This window comes from Magnolia sinica, chromosome 14 (genome assembly GCF_029962835.1).
Source record: "Magnolia sinica isolate HGM2019 chromosome 14, MsV1, whole genome shotgun sequence".
Classification (NCBI taxonomy): Eukaryota; Viridiplantae; Streptophyta; class Magnoliopsida; order Magnoliales; family Magnoliaceae; genus Magnolia; species Magnolia sinica.
This window is the reverse complement of record NC_080586.1, coordinates 76,759,869-76,782,211: the sequence shown is the minus strand read 5'-3', so window position 1 is coordinate 76,782,211 and position 22,343 is coordinate 76,759,869. Positions and strand designations below refer to the sequence as shown.

The window sequence follows — 22,343 nt, the reverse complement described above, 5'->3', positions numbered from 1 at the left end:
CCAGATTGACCCACGAACCAGTTTGAACACCAATCCTGCTTCTGTAAAACTGATTTTTAATAAGGTTTCTGAACAATAAATACTTAGCATGATCAAATCTTACCATAATTGGATCTTCTGTAGCACCAAATGACTCATGTGGAGGCAGGTCAAGAGTAGAATCATCCCCAACAAGAGAAGAACCACTGCTCTTTGCATTGATTAGGCTCAGTGTGCAACTTTCCAGTATCCGCACAACAAATATCATCAATAGATTAAGAAAAGGTTCAATATGTGATTCATCAAACGTTCTCAAAATATCTTCAGTTACATGCAAGAATCCACATCTCTTCTTCCAAGAAAGATTTGTGATCGTATCTTCAACAAAATTTCTTACAAAGTTGGATGCCTGAAATTCATCTAGAAAACTTTCACATGAGCTCCAAAACCGATTTTCAAAACCCTCACTTCCATAAGCAGCAGGTTGTAAGTGCTTTAATAGCAAGGAGAAAAAGAGTGGGAGCTCATTAATGTCAAGTTCTGACAGGAAACAAAGAACTGCCTTTCGGTGACTCACACCTGCATGCTGACAACAAAAATAGATCTTATGAAGCACTGAAAGAGAAGGTAATGGTCTAAACTGACAAACATCTATGTATTACCTCATACGAATTCAGTGATAATATGAATATTTTGAATTTTACACATAAATCCTACCTTCCGTGAGCTGAGTGTCTTCAATTTTCTGACTTTCGGCATCAGTATCCGGATAACTAAAGGGATTAGATGTCCTCGATGACGTTCTTGAATATGATGGTATTCTTTTGACAAACTCCAGGTTGTGAGCTCCTCCCGTAAATTTTTTGAAGTGATCAGATTTTTAAGATGTTGATTGTATGGGACCAGAAAATCATCTTTCCAATTCAACAAACAATCAAGAACTTTCAATTGTATGTCAGAATCAGTTTCATCAAGAAGCCTGCAAAACAATGTAGCGCGGACAGAATTCAAATTATTAACCTTACAACAGTCATAAGCGGATCCACATCAACTTACCCTATCTAGTGCCATGATTTGAAAATGTAAGAATAGAAAATAACAACAATAGTTGCATGAAAATCAAAGAAACAACATGCACCAAATATTAGAAATTAATGCAAACAAACCTATTTATCATAACCTCCTTGAGAACTTGGCTTCCATATAAAGACTTAGGGTTGCGCATCAGTTTCAAAAGGTTAAGCCATTCTTTAAGGACCACCCTCCATTCCTTGCCTTTGCTAGAATGCCAGTTAACTGATCTGATGCTGTAATTCCAGGATCAATGGAAAAGCAGATAATGTGCAATCAGATATGCATTCATGCAAAAGTGCATGTTTAAGCATTTTAAAAAACCATGAAATGATCAGTAGCAGTTACCTTGTAATATCATCATCATTGGACCCCAAAAACTTAAAGAACAAAGGTATCAGTTGTCGAGATCGAGACTCCGCAATTGCTGGGACCTTTTGGATCGACTGCAACAGAATAACCAATACCATGGTGCAGGGCGTGCTATCGGTATCCAGGGTAACAAATGAATTGAAGCACTCACCCAGAGCTGAAAATCAGATCCAATATTAACATTTGAACTTTTAGAATGGTGCCACTAATTGAAATAAGGATAGCCATTTGGTTATATGTTGCATCACAATGCATATAGATTAATAAACAGAAGTAAAAAATCCAAAGAGAGATGACAGGGATGAGAAATTCCATCATGTTAATGTGGATGGTTCTTATTCATAGGAGCCTTCTAGCCGTGATGTAGCTCCAACTCTAGAAGCTCACTCCCACTTAACAGTCCCAGTGCTCATATCCCAATTCCCAACCACCACTGCCATGATTTCAGCATGGAGAACTCCAATTCAATCAATTTGTACTGTCCACAATTTACTTCTCTACGAGTCTAGATTTTGAAGTTTCTATGAAAACAATTTCTGAACAAATTAATTCCTATATTAGTAAAAGCAAATACATATTCTAACTTCTTTAATATTAACTAACATAGATGCTACCTCGGCGCTGCTCCATTTATTTTTTTTACAGCTGTTGCTTTCCCACTCCAGCAATAAAATCAACTCACAGTCACATATCATGTAACTAATGGAGGATTTATGCAGGAATGGTAATAAGTTTGAGAACATAAAAGGTTGGTATCTGAACAACGAAAGTTGGATCTGCCAGCTTGAAGGGCTCCTACAAATAACCTTTGACATTAGTGTAGTCTAAGAAGGAATGACAGTTAGCATTTATAATTGAGTTTGCATGAGCAAATTGGTATGAAGATTCTAATGACTCCGAGACCTAAGCGATGTTGAAAGGCAGTTAGATTTTACCTCACTTCTAGCATTCTCGAAAAGAAGAGACTTTTGCTTAACATTACTGGATATGTTACATGTGCTTCAAAATCCAATGCTATGTATTCTAGTAATTTCAGATTCTGTGTTTTGCAAAAGATTTCCTTTTCGCTTAGTCCACAGGTCATGAATGATAAGAGCAGGATAACCAACTCATTAGCCATAGACATCCACCAATTCATAAGCTTAGGATAATGTCTAGATTCCTATGGTCTGTTGGCCACAAACACACGCATGCAAGCACCAACGCACCCACTCCTGTCCGCATGTGGTGTTAATAGTGACTGAGGGGGTCGAAGACCAAGAAGTGAGTTATTACCAAGCATTCTTCTTATGGCTCGATGATGCTGGCTGATCTAGGCCACGACCCATGGGCTAGTGCCAAGCCCAACAGCCGGTCCATCAATAAGGAGGCCCAAGCCTCCTATTTAGGTGGCTAGCTTATTTAGATAATTAGCTAGCAAAATCAATTAATTCTTATCCTTTTTATTTTGGTTGTGGGTGATTGCGTGTATCCGCAGGGATTAGTCTCACTTCAAAAAAGAGGTGAGGACACCCTGTGTCTTCAAAAAAAAAAAATTCTTATCCTTTTTATTTATTTCCATATTTGTAACAAGTCATTGGTTGTCAATGACATTATGAGTTTTCCTTATGTGTACGTTTCAAATGCTTATATAAGGACCTAGGATGAGTAGTACCAAGGCACTTTGAATTGAATTAAAAAAAAAAAAAATCTAGATTGTTTTCTTCTACTTTGTGTAATTCTTGTGCTTAGCTTGGAAGTGCCTACGCTTGGGCGGATCCTCCCCATCAGCCAGTTGCGCCATTAGATCCAATCTCCTAGTCTCTATGGAAAGAAAAAAGAACACGTGCATGCGAGCACATGCGCACACGTGTATTACATGCGTACGTCCATTTATCATCATCATCTAAACCTTATCCCAGCTAATTGGTTCCATGCATACACATGCGTCTCTGTGTGGGTGGGCGGGTGGGTAGGTGTGCACGCATGTATTGGCATACATACATACATATGTATGTGTGTCTGTATTTAAAAGTTATAGCATCTGGCAGATTTCTACCCTTTCTTTTTAATGAATATCTGTTGCCTTTCCATCTCAATCAATAAAATCATAAATTAGCAAAAGAAAGAAACGAGGTTCCATGTATCTAACTGTAACACAAAAAGATTCTAGTATCATATATCTTGTGGGGAAAAAAAACATGCCATATCACAAGCTATGAAGATAAGTTATAGCTCATAGATGATTACAAAAAACAAAAAAGAAAGGAAAAGAAAAGGAAGAGATAAGTTAGCTCATACCGCTTGACTTGATGGAACTTTCAGAATCCGATCTCTCATGATCACCAGGAGAGGCCAGATACTTCACTTGTAAATTTCCAAGATACTGAACAAATCTGTCCCAAACAAGCCCAGCATGTTTGTTTAATAGAACTGCAAGGCACTCGGTTGCTGGCTCCCAGAGATGGCTGAATCGATTGTGGAAGATGCCAATAATTCCATTCAATAGAACGGGTGCATATGCTTCAGAGATCCTGTCCGCAGCAAGGTCCATCTGTATTTTAGAGATTAGGACTGCAACTTTCCTGCTTGTAGAAATTGAAAGAGGAGTTGCCTCAATCGCAAGGAGGATCTGAATAACCTGTTTTTAAAGAAAATAAAACCAAAAGTAATTATCCATGACAAGAAACAACAACGGGATGAGAATAGAAAAAAAACATACATTGCTGCAGTGTGAATTTTCAGCACATTGCTGAGATCCTTCTGTTTTTAGTTTCTTTTGAGCATGATGATCACCCGTAGACAGTTGACAATCTATAGGTTTGTAATGGCACAATATCCTTAGAGTTGATGTCCGAATTGCCTTATCTGAAAGGCCCAAGTTATCTGCAAATATGTTGATTGCATCGACAGCTTTCTCGACCTCAAGATCTGGGTGAAATATATTATGACTCGGATGTGTTTCCCATGTAGTCCTGTCACTGGTATTGTAAAATGATGGTCAAAGATTACAAAATGTCAACATATGAATCACACTAGTTCAATACCTCAGAGAGAGAGAGAGAGAGAGAGAGTCCCTCAGAGACAGAGAGAGGGAGAGGGAAGGAGAACCAAAAACACGAATCACTAGTTAACAATCTAAATACAGTTTAAGAAGAAGATGTGATGAAAAAAAAAAAAAACACACCAGAATTCAACAATTATATCAACTTTCAAGGGCAGATGATATTACCCAAATATTGAGTCCAGAAATTCAGCCACAGCACACAACACCTGCGCAGATGATTTGTATTTTTTTGCAAGTTGCAAGAAGTTGCTTGTTTCTGAAAGTCCAGACTGCCTACCTGAAGACGATTTATGATAAGATACCAAGGCAGAACCAACTAGGCTTAGCCAAATTTTCTTCTCGAAACCTGCAATTTCATCTGAAAAGAAGCTGATGTAAATAACATGCTATAAAGCATGGTCTGGGATAGATCATATTGGAACAATCAGAGGACAAAATATCTCACCAGCTTCTCTTGTCAGGAGTTGATCAAGAGCATTTACTAAATTCATTATCAAAGAAAGGTCTGCTCGTGAACCAAAAATGTAAGGGTAGCAGCTGACAGTTCCCCAGAGTACAGACAAATTGGACTCGTGGACAATCGATTGATCACTTGCTGTTGCAATATCACTAATCAACCTGGTCCAACTGCAGATTGTCTCTTGAAAGAAATTGCATATTCGTGAAACTTTATCTTCAGATACTCCATCAAAGCCATCAGACAGTTGCAGTTTCCCTTGCAGTCTCTCAAAGAATGTCAGCATCAAATAAAGAACTTCTTCAGGGGAAGCTTCAATTAAATCACTCAGCGCACTGAAAACCAAGATACCAAATACAACAAAAATATGAAAACAGATCATAAGCTTTAGCAAGCACCTCAGCAATGACAGAATGCCAGATATTACCTTATTATATAACTTCTGAAAGCATGGAGAATACTGGAATCCTTTTCAAGTAGTCCTTTGATAAAAGGTAGCAAACTGAAAACAAAACCATAAGATCATAAAGATCAAACGATCTAGAGATCATATGCATACTGGAATCAATCAATTAATCTTTCAAAGCTATTACCTCGAGTTTCTCAACTCAAATACTGGAGCCCACTGCAATGAAATCCTTGAGAGGGTTGATGGGTCATCAAGGATATCAAGAAGGCAGACCATTAACTGCAGAGTTCTACTGACAACATCTGAAGAATAATCCTCTTCCATCTTATTAGTGGCCGAAGGCATGATGACTGTCTCTATGAGGCTTAGCACGATCGAATGGTATTCTGTGTTTAATAACAATGCAAGACCATATCAAAAGTTTCTCAGTTCAGACCAAAGTAGAAAGAATATAAAGAATCAACTAACAGGAATCATTAAGAAATTATGGAGTCAAACAGTCAAAAGAAATGCATGACTTACCAAAAATTTTGCACCCCTTGCTAAACTGGATGGTAGATATAAGGAGAGACAGCAACCGACTCAGATATGAGAAGCATCGATTACTTACACAACCCAATATTTCCTCAGTTAAGCAATTCAACACCAAATTCAATTCTTCGGAATCAAGCTCCTCCCATAATCTTTGAAAAGCACCAGTTATAACCTCTACAACAGTGTCAGAACCTGCAAAAGAGCTATACACTCAAGGTCATGGTGCAAAATGAGGCAACCCAAACCACATTATTCCAAAAACCAAGTCAGTTTAACAGGAAATTGAAAGAGACAAACATGGCACAAAAAATATACAAATAGAAGCCGGGGATCAAAATATGTCCAAATATCCCTTCCACAAAAAAAAAGTCCAAATATACTGACTAAGCAAGCATAAAAAGAAAATGCATACAGCTTACAAACTATGGACCCCAAAGATTAATCAGATCAAGTGAATTTTTCCAACAGAACAAGAACTGCATATGGATTGGTGAAGAAGTTACTCGATCCCTTTCCATTGGGCAATCATTAGCACTCATGTTGTTGTATCTCTCTCTTCTTTCAATTATCACCCAATTGAATGAGAATGGTAGGAAGAAAATGCTCGTTGATGCCTTTCCTATTTAGCTAGCTTATGGTCTTTGTGGGGAGAACGGAATATCCACACTAGAGAAAAGGGTAGAGTAATTTCTTGGCTACAGGGCCCATGTATGAGAGAAGACCTCATCGTGAGAGAGAAGAAGAAAAAAAAAATTGTATGAGGGAAGACCTCATGGGAGATTGGGATTTGCTGATGTGATTGGTGTCATCGTGTCAGAGGGAAGGTTCCTTGCCATGACTAACGGCAAGACTGTAGTTCATCACAAGTTAATCAATCTCCAACATCAAAGTGACACTATGAAATGCTGGGTCCTACAAGATTCAACCTGTTCCATGACAGTTCCAATTGTACAAAGTTTAACTGGTTCATGATCATGATTAAGTTAGGACCTTGAGCGGAAGAGTAATTCCCAATCAAGTTTGAACATTATCTTTGCCAAAGTGTCAAATCTCACTTATATTTCTTGGGTTTGAACTTTTGTCTTTACTCATGAAATAATGAAGAAAATCTCACAGAAATGAAAGAATAAGAGAAAAAAAATTACATAAATCGCTAATAAAATAATTATAATCATTATTACTGGAGATAAAATCATAAAATACTGCCTTGTTGTTAACAATGGTCAATGAGAGAATGCTTTACTACCACCTTATTTTCAGTTTTGATGAAAGGCTCATCAGCAGGGTTCTTAAACAATTTGAGTCCACAGGAATGCTGCCCATCATCATCACTCTTGTTCCCAATAGTGGCAGGAGGTCTCAGTAAACTGTTTGATATGGTGGAGCATTGTAATCTCTTGAAAGGTTTCATGGTTGGAAGTCCGGGGACAGCCAGTTTCCGTCTCTCACCCTGTAGTTCACCTAAAGATGCCTTGGCACTTTGAAACATGAGAAGATCAGGTTGAAGACCTTAATGAATTTTGAGGTGATTTGAGGCACCGGTCTTCACATTGAAAGTAAAAGCAGGATGGTCGAAATTGCCTGTAATGATAGGAATTTCAGTCTTTTGGCACAAAGATTGGGATGAAAAACAGAAAGTTATTTTTTTCTATCACCTACATAGGGCTTCAGTTGGGCTCTAAGACAAATTCTGTTTTAAAAGAAAATTAGGGATGCGGAAGCATAGCTAGCTCTTTCACTATAAGTGAGTAACGATTATAAACGTTGCCCTTCCTGATCACCCTATTTGCTTCTCAAGGTTCCAACGTCAGTCATAAACAAGCTCGAAAAGGTATCAGCTTCTCAAGGAATTTCTTTAAGACAAACAAAAGATATAAAAGAGTATCAGCTCAGAGTGTGAATGACCTAGTGAGACTCTGACGTCCCAGTAGTGGAGCCCCACATTCTCCCTCCCTCCCTCCCTCCCTCCCTCAACCTTTTTTTCCTGTTTAAGAAGCAGGACAAATAGATCAGCCCTGACTTGGTCCATATTAGGTCGACTCATCCTGATTCAGACCGACTCATCCCAAGTCAAGATGACTCAAAAATAGTTGGGGCTGAGTCACCTGATTTGCAGCAAGGGATTTCATCTTGGACACTGGTGAAAGGAGAATGCTACATCGTAGGTTTCAGGGAAGGCTTTAAAGCTTAAAGGCCTAAAAATTAGCAAAACTATGATGGAGTAATTGGAATGCAATTTTAGTATGAATATTTATAGAAATGTGGCTTTAGTTAAATCAACAGTAAAGAGTTATTTTATAAAAGAAATAGTCAAAAGATTCCTCAAAGAGATATGTTCCATTACCTTAGCTCTAGTAATGATGTGATGCGAGGATGTTCCCAGTAGAATTAGAAATGGGTTGATGAAGTGGAGTTGTGCCTCTGGAGTATTGTTGACTAATTGCCACATGCCTACAAAACTTAAAAGGAAAATAATGGATGAGAGCCATTCAACCAGTTATGCTATTGTTGGTCTTGAATTCGGCCACACGAAACACGTGCGAGGTTTGCAGGCGTGCCAGAACCGATTGGGTCCGATTCAAACCGTGACCACCAACCCCTGGCATCAAGATAGAACGATGCTCGGTCATAGTTCGACCATACGTCTATTCAACCTACTGTTGAGTGCGAACAATATCCAACGATTGGCGAAGGTTGGGGCTCTTCCTCCAATGAGCTCTTTTTTTGGCTTAAAAATTAAGGACTTTCGAAGGTGCAGCAATTGTATAGTTGAACAAACGGAAATGGATGGAAGATGAATGTGGAAATAAGCGATATTTACCACAAACACGGCATCACCAACCGGACTGAGAGGAACTGGGTGCTTCGTAGAGCAGCGTGCTCATGAGTGAAGTTTAGGCAATGCCGACAATTACAACTACGGTTGGCCCAACGTATGAGCGTAGGCAGACGGTTCCCAAAACTAGGGTCTTCCCTTAAATCTGGCAAGCAGGCACAGAGGGAAGGGAATTACAACTACTAGCTACAAGAGTTAGACACAAACCGAACTCAATTCGACTCGGATCGACCAAGTATAATATAAATACTTGGTCAATGGTTGAGCCCTAATTTCTAAAACCCTCTTTCCACTTTATCCTCTCCTCTCTCTGTCCAAATGCCCCCACCTAGCCGGCCCTAACCCTAACCCTAACCCTGGCCCTCCCCCTCTGTCTCACACTCTCTTTGTCTGAATGCACGTCTAAACCCATCCCTGCCCTGCGCGGTGCGCGCCCGTCCCTGCCTCCGATCTGAGCTCATCCCTACCCGCGCGGTACTATCTCCTCTCTCTCTCTCTCTCTCTGTATTTGGTTGCTCGGTCGGCCACTGTATGTCTATCCATCAAGGTGTTCCGTTGCCGTATCGGTGGCATAACGGTGCCCACCGTTACCAATACGGATACGCCCCGTATCGGCCGATACAGGGTGTGTAACAGTGCAATTTTTTTGGCCAAAAAATTATGAAAAAATATCCATTAAATCCAGAATATTCTAAATATTCCAAATATGCATTTATTTATAATTTGGAACATGTTTATGGCAATGTAACAGTCCACTCTTTGGTGAGAAGTTGTATTGGATTGCCTGATGAATTTATGAACCTGACAACTTAGTATTGGCAACAAATCTTTTATATTTAATTATCTAACTATATAATATCAATATGAATTAATTAGAATGAATCTAATACCACTTGTGTACATTTTATTTCAGCATACAATCTAGGGACTTTTATGTCCAATTATGTAATTCATATATCTAACAAATTAATATAATTTTTCCCAATAAATCTTAAGAAAAAATTTGAAATTATATTCAAGTAAATAGTGTTGTCGATTTAGAACTGATTTGGTGGACCATTCGATGCCCCAAATCAACATTAAATTCATGCAATCTATTAACACTTATCTCACTAATGGATTGATGGATATTTATTGAACAGTGAAGAATGAAAAATATCAAATGATCCTATTTCAGAAAAATAAGTGTTTGCAAATTAACGGTGAAAATCATTTAAACAATTTAATTTTGGAATTGTGACTTGGCAACAATAGTGCCATAATTTAATTTATTAATTTTGAGTTAATGTATGCCTCGTGGACATTTAAAAAAAAAAAAAAAAAAAGATAACGATACATATATTAAAAGGAGAAAAAGTACAGAAACAGGGGCAGACTTCCGCTGAGAAGGCGGAAACAAACTAAACTCCAAGAAAAAGAAAATCAAAATCCTTTAAAACATCTACTTGAACAGCCCATTCTATCAACAAACACTTCGCTTTGGAAGCGTAAATGTCTATGGGATTGGAGACATTCGTAAAGCATCTACCATTTCTTTCTTCCCAAATGGACCAACAAATTGCAAGGATAGCCATTCTCCATATCTGGGTCTTTTTTTTCCTATTCTAATTCCATGCCAAGCTTTCAGAAGAAGGTCCGCTGATTCCGATAGACACCAATTGATTCTAAATCGAGACGTAAAATCTGCCCAAATGCTAGCAATAAAAGGACAATGAACGAGAAGGTGATCGACCGATTCTTCTTCCCCCATGCGACATAAACAGATATTAGTTAAGACCATCCCTCTTTTCCTCAAATTGTCTATCGTCAGAATTTTCTTTTTTCCAACCAGCCACCCAAAAGCCACTACCTTAGGAGGGGCCGAATACTTCCAAATATGATGAGTAAGGAAATCTTTTGTATAACTGTGGTTGGAATGGATCAAATTGTAGAACGATTTAACTGTAAAGATGGAAGATTTTTCCAATCTCCATATGATCCTATCTGCGTTCAACTGATTTTTTTTTTTTATTTTTTTAAGATGCGTTCAACTGATTTGGATCAGATTTATAAATACATTCCAGCAGAAGCGCGAATTCAGCAATTGGATCCATGTATATCAATGTACATGGGGCCCACCATGATGTATGTATTGTATATCAATGACATCCATCCATTTTATCAAATCATTTTAAGGCATGGTCCAAAAATGAGGTAGATCCAGATCTAAGGTGGACCACTAGTGGGTGAGGCCGTGAAATTGGGGTCCACCTTGATGTATTTGTATATCCGTTCCCTCAATCTATTTTGCCAGCTCATTTTAAAGCATGATCCAAAAAATCAGGCATATTTAAACCTTAGGTGGACCACTAGTGAATGACGCCCTGAACATATGACCCCCCTTGATGCATTTGTTGTATATCCATGTTGTCCATCCTTTTTGCCAACTCATTTTAGGGCATGGTCCAAAAAATGAGGCAAATCCAAATCTTTGGTGGACCACACAGTAGGGATTGAATTCCCACAATTAAAACTTCTATTATTATTTTATTTTTTTTTATTTTCAAGTTGCGACTTGTGTTTTCCTTAATCTAGGTCCATGCAACCTTATCAGCAGTTTCGATGGTAAATAAACATTACAGTGGGCCATAATAATTTTTTAATAATGGGCATTCAATCCTACTGTGCGGTCCACTTGAGATCTGGATCTGCTTCATTTTAGGGACCATGCCTTGAAATGATCAGGAAAAACTGATGGGTGGCATGGATATATAATACAACACATAAATTAAGGAGGGCCACATGCACTAAAACAATGCAAGTGCACAGTGGCCATTTAATCCTACTATGCGATCCACTTGAGATCTGGATCTGCTTCATTTTAGGGACCATGCCTTGAAATGATCTAGTAAAACTGATGAGTGGCATGGATATATAATACAACACATAAATCAAGGTCGGCCGCATGCACTAAAACAGTGCAAGTGCACTAAGCAGCGTACGCTGCAGATGAATTAACAAAATAAGGTGCGTGGTTGTTTTACAGCCATGCCACCCATTCATTTTTTTAGAGACTGAGAGAGAGGGAGAGAAAAATGAGAGGGAAAGAAAGGGAAAAAGAGAGAGAAGGAGAAAACGAGAGGGAGGGTGGAGACTGGAGAGGGAGCCGCACAAGAGGGGAAAGAAGAAGAAGCAGGAGCATCAGCACCGCAGGGAGCTGTAGCAACGTTGCAAGGAGTTGCAGGCACAGCAAGAAGAAGAAGTGGAAGAAGAGGAAGAGGAGGAAGCAAAAGAAGGTTACTTTTTTTTTTCCGTTTTTTCTTTCTTTTTTTTTTCTATTTTCTTTTAAGGTTACTGCCCGTAACAACTGTTACGGGCCCGTGATAGCCATTATGCCTTGTAACGGCCGCAGTTTCGATTCCATTTTCTGGACTTCCCCGTATCGTGTAACGGTAAACGCTGTTACTGTTACGTATCGGCCGTTATGGCTGATACGTAACTGATTTGGGACACCTTGCTGTCCATGGGTGCCTAGTGGGCCACTATCCATGGACCATTGCAGCCCGGCTCAATGTCAATAAATATTAAAATATAAAATATATTATATATTTTAAAATATATATATATATATAACCATAAACCACCCCCGAGCTCAGCCGGCCATTTTCTGTGGCAGGGCAGCCCAGTTCAATGTGTGTGTGTGTGTGTGTAATATTTTAAAACCTAACCCCTAAACCCCTAAATAATTTTAAAGTATATTATATATTTATATATATTATATTATAATAAATATTATTTTAAAATATAAACATATTATATATTTTAAACCCGAAGACCCTAAAACTCTAAACCCTTTAACCCTAAACCCTTAATGTTAAATTTAAATTATTGTTATTGTTATTGTCAATGTTAATTTAAATTGTTATTATTGTGTGATTCTTAATATTGTGATTGTTGTTGTTGTTATTGTTAGTTATGTTATTATTATGTGGTTGTTATTGTTATATTGTTAATGTTAAATGTTAAATTGTTGTTAATGTGATTGTTAATGTTAATGTTAAATTGTTGTTATTGTTATTGTTATTGTTCAATTAGTCAAATTGGGGAGGTAGTAGTTTTGATATTAAGGAGGATGAGGAGATCGAGTCTTAAGACGAAACTCAACCTGTAACAACATCAACATGAAAGAGGTTATAAATTATTGTCAATCTGTTGAAAGTGGTGTAATGTGTACTTGAATGTAATGTTGAAGGGGGTTATAAATGCAATGACTTTTATTTCATTCTCATATTATGCTTTTGTTTATCATATAATTCATATTTTATTACTGTTTTTGTTTATCATATCTCATTATTGCTTTTGCTTATCATATTTCGTTATTGTTTTTGTTTATCATACTTCATTATTGCCAAAATACTAATTTTTCCAATACATGGAGTGCAGATATGTCATCAACTCACCCTACGGTTCCTTAGTACACTCCCCAATGTCCGGATAAATGGAGATTTTGTGTCATTTGTGTCGAGCAAAGTTTGTTAACAAAACCAATCGGCTCAAGTTACATCTATCATGTCAAGGTGGAGACGCAAAATCGTGTTGTAAAGCCCGAAAGGAGGTCCAACTTCTTTGTAATACCCTTCTAAATTTAAATAAAAAACCTTCCACCTCATCCGAACATTCCACAAGAGTTGTAACTGGTGAAAGTTTTGATACAAGAAGAGTAAAGAGAAGTAAAACGGAAGAGGAAGATGAGGAAGCTAGATTATTAATATTGGAAGAAGAACAATTACAACTCAACTTGAAACATAGTATGGAAAAGGCTTCCAGTCATTAAATATGTCCTCTAAGACAACATGATGCCTAAGAAGGATCGAGCACGAGCAAAAAGAATAGTAACAAACCATCCAAGTTTCTCTCCACTCTCGCTGCATTTTATAGGGCATTGGGTACTCAGAATAAATCCGTTCACAAAGAAATCCTGAAAAGGCTAGTTCAAACTATACAAGAGCACGATGAAAAACTCCCTCCACTTTCAGATTCAAGAGAGGTGAACAAGTACGCATATGAAGATCTAGATAGCGGCTCGAGCTCCTCCTATGGAACATATTAAATTGATTTTCAGAACACCGTAAGGTTGTAAATTGTAATATTTTCACTTTTCTGTTTGCAAGCCATCTTTGATTTTCATTTCTACATATATGAAATGATGTAAATGTTGATGGATTGGATTTTATGTACAAACTCGAACTCGAACTCAGTTTGAAATCTCAAACTCAAACTCGGCTTGAGCTGGCCCGAGCTGATGACCAAACCGAGCCGAAATGGCCAGTCAAGCTCAAGGATCGAGCCGCGCCGAACTCGAGCTGGGGTAGGCAGTTGGCCGAACCGAACCGAGTTGAGCCAAGCTCGACTTGGTTCGGCTCAGTGTCTAGCTCTTCTGGCTACAACTAAGGTCGGTCTGCTGTGATCGTAGGGACGAACTTGAAGTAAACTACTCCTAGAGACTAAGCATCCCACGGCTTAAGAGCAGCGGAGACGGTAAGCTAAGCTAAGATAAACAGCGTTGTGCTGGTTGAATGATTTTGGGTTTGATTGTGTATTGGATTGATTGATTCTTGGATCCCTCTCTTCATATCTGTCTCTGTTATTTATAGCCTTCCCTAGGAGAGGTGCGAGAATAACCACTTGCCACGTGGCGCCTTTGCATGTAACTAGTTGGGAAAGAGCAGTTACTTCTCCTTTATTGTAGTTTGCCTTCGACAAATGCCCAGAACGTGCTCTAGTGTTGAGTTACTGACATGGCCTTAACAGTTACTTGTCCTTATCCAAAGTTAGCTTAAACATTAAAGCTTCTCGAAGATATGATGTCCTTCATATATTGGGCACATGCCCTAAAGATATCAAATATGCCACATGGCTCAATCTGCGCCATTGATCTAGTTCTACCAGATTTTAGTACGAACAACTATGTAGGGAACAATGGTAGTTAGAAGATAACATGAGCAGAGAATGTGTTGTTGGGATGGGGATGTTGGGATGGACATGTGAGAAGACTAGGAAGGATAGAATTAGGAATGTGGTCATCCAAAGCAACCTATCAATGGTCCAAATAAGAGATAAAATGACAAAGAGTTAGGATCAAATGATAGACCAGAAAATGACTTGTATGACGAATTGATACAAAAAAACAAAAAAAAAAAGAAGTGACAAACAACTTAGTTGTCAGATAAAAATTTCAGAGTTCGTTAAAATTGAAATGGGCATTCTGATCAAACCCCAACAACGATCAACGTGGGGATTGCAAACATCAAAGGTAAGATAGAAGACCTGGCGAAGAACTCGGACCACGGGGAGAGAGAAAGGGTGATAACGTACAAAGCATACCAACAAAGCAATCCAATCTCTAGCCTCATTTCCCACCAAAACTGTTAATGGCACGAAATAAAGGAGGTCCATACCATTGGGCATGTACAAAGATCAAACTCGAAGGAGCATAGCACAAAAGCCCAATAGTGGATCCCACAATATATCGGTCAACTTTGTGAGCCTTGACAGTTGTCTGATCAATCTTTGGGGCCCACACACATTCAATTAGTTAATGGACCTCCCAAATGTGTAGTCAAACCATGGGTCCACAAGTCCATAGAGTTTGATCTTCGGACCCTTAACTATAGTAAGTCTATTACTAGATTAGTTGTAGTTTTGATGATTTGTTGGGCAGGTTTTCTTTTCATACATTTGTCACTTATTTAGAGGACATTTATTCGAGTACCAAACAATGTTCGAATGATACAAAATTGGTGCCATTTGAAAGCCTATGTAGTTACTTCCAAATGTGCTCAGGATCATGCGTTTATAACTAGAATTGATTGGGTTGCATTCAAACAAGTTGCAAGAACATCTAGTCACTATGAAATCTGATTCTTCAAATCCCTCAACCTACCTATGTTGGATATGACTTGAAAAAAATAAAATGTGCAAGGATCGGTTAGATATGGCTCAGCCATGCTAAATATCATTATTGAAAAACTAATAAAATATAGTAAAAGTGATAAAATAGGTTAAGAATTATTTTTATAACAAAAATTTAAAAACATTTGCGTATGTAGTCATGTCCTCGTGCCCTGAAATTTGGGGTTCAAGCGAATCCAACACTTAGATTCTGGACCCTCACCCCCACTTGAGGACATAATTTATCTCTATTAGTATAACATATGATAAAGGTTCTCCTTTGCAATTTCTTAGTGTGTTGTAGTCCAGCATAGGCAGCATAGATTGCGAATGAGAAGGTTGGAATAGTTAAATAGGTTGGGTTGTTTCAAGGGAAGGAAAAAAAAAAAAGGCATGCTGCATCTGTAATGCAAATATTTTAACCTTGAAAAGCTACAAATTCATGCAGGGGTTTTCACATGCATGACATCAACATATTGATTGAAAAATCATAGAATCGAGTTAAAGACACTACTATAGGAGTTAGCTGCAATGTCCACCAAATCACTTGCTGCATAGACGCAAGGACTGGCCAAATGATACATATACACATTACAAAATAGAGGAGAAATACAGAAAGAGAGATAAATTCCGGAGTAATTCATAAGTAATATATTGTTAAACAAATCCACACACCACAATAAACATGGTAGGGACAAATCAAAATCATGAGCAACACATCATGACGATGAAGGTTAACTGAAGGACAAGGAGATCTTACCTGGTGTAAATTTGTCGCCAATGCCAATAGTAGAACTGTCTATCAACAACCGTAACACTTTCTTGGCTTTTGAGTGCAATCTTGATGAAGTTCCTCTCAAAACATGCCATAACAAAGAGCTGACTCCAACTTTTCGCTCGGATGAGGGTTTCTTTGCAACTTCAAATATGATCTTTCTAACACCTAAAGCATTCTAGCAATTACTAAGTCCAACTCCGATAAAAAAAAAGTAATGCATGGAAAAAAAGATCTACAAACATTGTCCCTGCATATAGTGTAGATATACTCACAAGAGTGAAGGCAGATCGGAGTGCACCAAAACCAATACAGTAATGATCCATGACAACATGTTATGTGTTACTTCATATGAACACCTATGAACAAAGTGCATGATAAAAAAAACCAAACTGTATGCATGTTGATGTCTTATACTTTATACCACATCCACATGCACTATAACCAGTGTTTTAATATCGGCCTTATATGTCCGACGATATATCTTGTATCCCACCTATGCGATACGAAACGTACAAGTGGTGGGATATATCACACATGTTTGATCTGGTGAGCATTTTCGATTTCCGATCCTTTTTTTCTGTAAATCATGTTAAATCAGTGTCAAATTGTTATAAATCCATGATTTTTCATGTTTTGGGAGTTTTGATTTTGAGATTTGGAGGAGAGGGGCTGAGTTGTGGAAAATTGAAAAAAAAAAAATCAATTTCTCGCAAATCGGTTGCAATCTATGTCCAAACATAAAATCAAACAAGTATGTAACCTGATCTAGTGATTCTTCTTTTGCTTTGAATGTATTGCTTGTGTTTCGCACGCCTTCTTACATTATAAATTATATGAATAGACTTTGAATATACTTGCATCAATTCAGTTAGACAGTGCATAGATTAGAACCCCATACAAAGAAAACCGATTATGTGCACTTGTTGTTTATAATGTTTTGATTTATAAGAGTGTATTGATACCTTTTTTAACAATCACTGAAGTTTTATTGAAAAATTCGACCAATTCCCAATGTTTCCCCATGTTTCCAACAACAGCGATACATTGCATGATACAACCGATATATCCCATGCAATAACCGATACGTTTGTATATCCCAAGGGTGCGATACATAACACGATAGCGATATTTCGAACACTGTCGCTACCTACTCAAACATTGAGATATAAGTTCCCCCGATTGGGAGGTGAGATGAGAAATGAGAATTATGAGATAGCTGAACTCCATATGAAATGGGAAATGGATTTTCAGTGAGCCATTATCTTCCAGGAAACAAACTCAAGAACCATCTCCCCGTTCAAACTGAAGCCCTTTCATGAATTCTTGGAATCTCCTCATTACAACCTTCCAAACACTCGAGGCTCAATAAAGGGCAAAGCATATGTGAACCAACTTCCATTCTATACTTCGATAACTTGTTTCCACATATGACTATCTATTGTGCCAAACCTCCAAAAGCCACTTCCCCAACAATGCTAGATTCATAAAATTTAGATCCTTTAATAGCACTCTCCATAGATTTATGGATTGCAAACTGCCTACCACACAATAAATGGAACTTTTTTTTTTCATCCATACCTTCCATAAAAAATCTCTTTGAAGGTTTTTAACACGTCAAATAATGCTAACAGGGAATTGCAGTAAAGATGAAAAATAAACCAACAAAATTTCAGAGGGCAGCTTTGATACAAGTGATGCGACCTCCAAACAATAGGTACTTGCTCTTCTATGCTAAGAGTTTTATTTCAACTCTTTCAAGCTATGGATCCCAGAACCACTTTGTCAGCTTACCCATACGCATCGAAGAGCAAGTGTGATCAAAGGCAACCCAGGTGCACGCGTAGGCATTTTGGGCCTATTATGCTTCACTTGGACCCCAGGAGAGGCATTTACTTTTGACGCACCTAGTACCTAAGTGCATCTAGATGCTCCTACAGTACATGTGGCTTTTTAAGTCGGGTACCGATAATATGTGTGGTTTTTTGCAGTTTTACTGACCAATAACGGTAAAAATAGATAAGATTCCTTCGAGATTAAAGATTGAGATATTCTTCCCCAAATTTCGACAATTTTCTATATATTTTATTTCTCATTTATCTCTTCTTCTAAATAGCATATTAAGTCATCAGATTAGACTTCGTGAAAGCAATTTGAGCTTTTGTTGGTGCCATACAAGAGATATGCAGTGAATTTGATAATTTAGGTTAGATTGATTTGGGACTTTAAAGGTTGGATTATAGGGTTTGGAAATTTTAGGGATTTTCGCAAAATTGTAGCTTTGGATTGGTGAAATTGAGGGAGTGGAAAAATGAAATTTTTGGGTTAGGATTTGGGAAATTTGGAAAATTAGGATTTAGAATTAGGGAATTTTGACAAAATTGGGGATATGGGGTTTTGGGCTAAGAGAAATTGAATAGGATTGACAGTTTTTTTTTTTTAAGACTTGTATCTATAAATCATAAAATATCAGTGCTTATTATATAAATTAAAAAATTGCGCACGGAATCTTGACACGTCCACCTAGGTGTTTCGGGCACCATAGGGGCAAGTGCATCTGGGATGCCCCGTGTGCCTAGCACCTTTAACCACACAAGATAGGTGGACAGAAACAAACAGTCTTACACCTGAAGACATTAACCATAACCTCCACACCTTCTAGGAGAAGGATGCCAAGCATTTCACTCTTTCTTACGCTGATTTTGAACTATTTCGAACCAACTTATCACTTCAAACCACCTTGTCACTTCTGAGTTTATTATCACATTGCCTTCTACAAATGCCTACAATCAGATGTCTTCGCAGCCAAACATGGTCAATCGACTAACAAGCATGATGATTACAATGATGACCATGATGATGAGATATGGATGTGGAAAAATAATCTGCATAACCTAATAATATATTAGATGTAGGATATGGTGACTGCAGTATGTAAGACATCTTGTCACATGTTTTTGCAATCCACATTTCAACAAATGTTCATGATGAGTTTATGGAAGTATACAAAAGAACAGCACAATAATATACCTTTTATAAGTTGCTCATTCGGTGCATTTCTCAGCAAAAATGAAATAGCCTCTGCCATAAATTCTTGGACATAATCTTTGGGGTAATACCTCAGACGAATTGTAATTCTTCAACATAGAATGCAAAAGGGGGGGAAAAAAGGAAAAGCACTTAGGGTTCAATTAGTTAGAGAAATATAAAATCCATGTTAACTGCATGCAAACTGATTGGAAATTAAACATCAGTAATTAGTTCTTCTAACTTTCTATTTTCAAATTGACCATCAGAATCTTGACAGTTTGTTAGTAGTATCACAGGAACAGCTTCCAGGGAATCTATGAGCACATACGTACGTGAATGTATAATCAAAACCTAAAAAGAGAAAGCCCAACACTAAGGTCATGAGGAAATAACATAGAGAAAAGAAATTTGTCAAGGCTACCTATGCAGAAAGGTGGCGTTGCCTCAATGCCATCTTTTTATATGTATTTCCATGGATGATTGTAATGAAGAGCATATGTGGCATTGCAGAGGACACGATTGCAAGACGCGCAAGAGAGGGGGGGAGAAGCAGCTGTAAAAAGTGGGAGCGAACTACAAACTTCTCATATGTATTACAAGTGTATAAGGACTGAAATCCTCTACGAGTTTTGTTTGTAAGCAAGGGTACAATGCTCAAGCTATGTGGGGCCTACCTTGTGTGCGTGTGTGACACCAATTTCATCCATCAGGTGCAGATCTCAACATTACACCTTGGGGTGAAATATCTGCCATTCACTACCCAGGCCACACCATGGGGAAATTTTGGAATGGGATACCAACCATAAGTTTGTGTGTGAGACGAACAATAGCGTGCAATTCCCATCTAACCCGTTCATCCAGCTTCACTCACCTGGCTGAAGAGATTCTTCAAAAATCAGACATCCAAAATGCAGGTGGGCCACACCGCATCAATTTAGGAGGGTTTCGGTGTAATTTGACATTGTTCCTTGTATTGTGACCAAGTTTTAGGTCAGGCTGAGTTTTGTGATGAAAATGTACATGAGGAGTTGCATTTGATGTACGGAGTAGATTTTGAAAGTGTAGTTTGGTATAGAAAGATAGCACAAAGAAGCAATAAGAGAAAAAAGAGATGGAGAATGAAAGAAGAATGAAGGGTTAAGTTTGGACGCACCCTCCACTTCGCTTGTATACATTAAGTAATAAAAACAATAAAAAGACCAATTTGCCCCTGACTTCTTATAATATGCATATGCTTTTTACACCTTGTAATGCACAGGCATTTTCACACCGAGCTCTAGTGAGGTGGCATGTGTGAAGCGGGGACACACTCGGGGTGGGCGGCCCATGTGAGGTGGGTGACTCGTGTGAGGTAAGACCCATGTGAAGTGTGGCCCGCGATGGGGGTTCGGTCGAGGGCCTGACCTGGGCTATGAGATAAAAGGATTGATTTGCTACACTATCAGTTTAAGCTTTTAGAGCAAGTGGTTAGTCGTCCTGCATCAAAAGTGGTATCAGAGTGGGAGGTCTCGTGTTCAAGACTCCTCACCGAGGGTGATTAATGCATAAACATTTTCTCACCGAGCTCGAGTGGGGTGGTCTGTGTGAAGCGGGGGCACACTCGATGTGTGCGGCCCGTGCGAGGTGAGTGGCTCGTGTGAGGCAAGACCCATGTGAGGTGGGGCCCACAAGAGGGATTCGGCCAAGGGCTTGACTTAGATGGGTCATATAGTTGTATGAACCACACCCATCATCAATAACCAGTGTTCGTAGTAATGATAGCATTAGCCGACATCAGTATCGACTTTGGTCGAAACGAAACATCCCGAAAGTCACTAGACTTCCAAGTGTCAACGAAAATATTATTAAATATCACATAACAAGTATCTCCATTATAAGTTATAATGTATTGATGGTACCTTTTGAAAGTATCATCAATACCTGCAATTGCAATACTGACAACCCTTTCCCTTCTTTCGGGTCCCTACTCAAGGCTTAGTGGTAGACCCTGTGTGTTTCAACATGGGGTCATGGGTTCGAGTACCCATGTGGTGTGTGTTAAAAAAAAAAAAACTTCTTTCACAAAAAGATAAATCAATGAGAAGTTATAGGAACCTGCGTGAATCAACTGACAACACCCACAACAAAGGTTATGTCAGGATGGATGATTTTAAAGTATATGAACTTGCCAACCAGCCTACAATACCTGCCTGGATCATCAACGTCCCCTTTATCCACAACTAGCTTATGATTAGGATCCATAAGAATATCAACAGGTTTGGCTTCAAGCAAAACAGTCTTTGATAGTAAGTCTGTAAAATACATTCACTGGGACAAATTAATTCCTGCCATGAACCTGGCCACTTTAGTACCTAGAAAACACTGCAGCTTGCCCAAGTCCCTGGTCTGAAAATGATGCTTTAGATATGCTTTAAGACCCATTTATGCCACTATCATCAATGCCTGCAACCACGATGTCTTTAAAATACACAACCATCACAATCTCAAATGGACCCTTACCTTTCTTAACATAAACTTAGTGATCAGCTTGTTTCCGTACCAATCAAAACTCTAACACCACCTGACTAAATTTCTCAAACCATGACCAAGGAGATTGCTTCAACCCATAAATTGACCTTTTTTTGCCTGCACACCTTATTCGACTTCCCCTAAGCAACACACCCACGAGGTTGCTTCACATACACTGCCTCATATAGATCTCCATTCAGAAATGCATTTTTAACATCCAACTGATGTAAAGGACAGTTCAAAATTGAGACAATAGAGATAATAACTCAGATAGAATTTAATTTTTCCACAGGGGAAAAGCTTCAAAATAATCCACACCAAAGGTTGGTGTGAACCGTCTTGCAAGACAAGCCTTTAATTGCAAAACAAGACCATCTGGAATATACTTAATGGGGT

The 22,343-nt window shown here is 38.4% G+C and overlaps 1 protein-coding gene across 4 annotated transcripts in view; it reads right to left on the bottom strand.

Annotated features, from left to right (window-relative positions):
- Window positions 1–22,343, bottom strand: part of LOC131226271 (uncharacterized) — a 69,092-nt gene that overhangs the window by 37,763 nt on the left and 8,986 nt on the right. For 2 of the 4 annotated variants that reach the window (XM_058222065.1, XM_058222067.1), the window contains 13 exons: window positions 19,440–19,546; window positions 16,395–16,577; window positions 5,857–6,060; window positions 5,519–5,720; window positions 5,353–5,427; window positions 4,914–5,260; window positions 4,634–4,826; window positions 4,124–4,382; window positions 3,703–4,042; window positions 1,399–1,579; window positions 1,146–1,286; window positions 697–958; window positions 104–565 (listed from right to left, as the gene is read on the bottom strand). In XM_058222065.1, coding sequence (XP_058078048.1) covers window positions 104–565; window positions 697–958; window positions 1,146–1,286; window positions 1,399–1,579; window positions 3,703–4,042; window positions 4,124–4,382; window positions 4,634–4,826; window positions 4,914–5,260; window positions 5,353–5,427; window positions 5,519–5,720; window positions 5,857–6,060; window positions 16,395–16,577; window positions 19,440–19,546 — 2,956 coding nt within the window. Of the gene's footprint in view, window positions 1–103; window positions 566–696; window positions 959–1,145; window positions 1,287–1,398; window positions 1,580–3,702; window positions 4,043–4,123; window positions 4,383–4,633; window positions 4,827–4,913; window positions 5,261–5,352; window positions 5,428–5,518; window positions 5,721–5,856; window positions 6,072–16,394; window positions 16,578–19,439; window positions 19,547–22,343 lie in introns of those variants that run through there. The other 2 variants (XM_058222066.1, XM_058222068.1) reach the window with 2 other exon arrangements.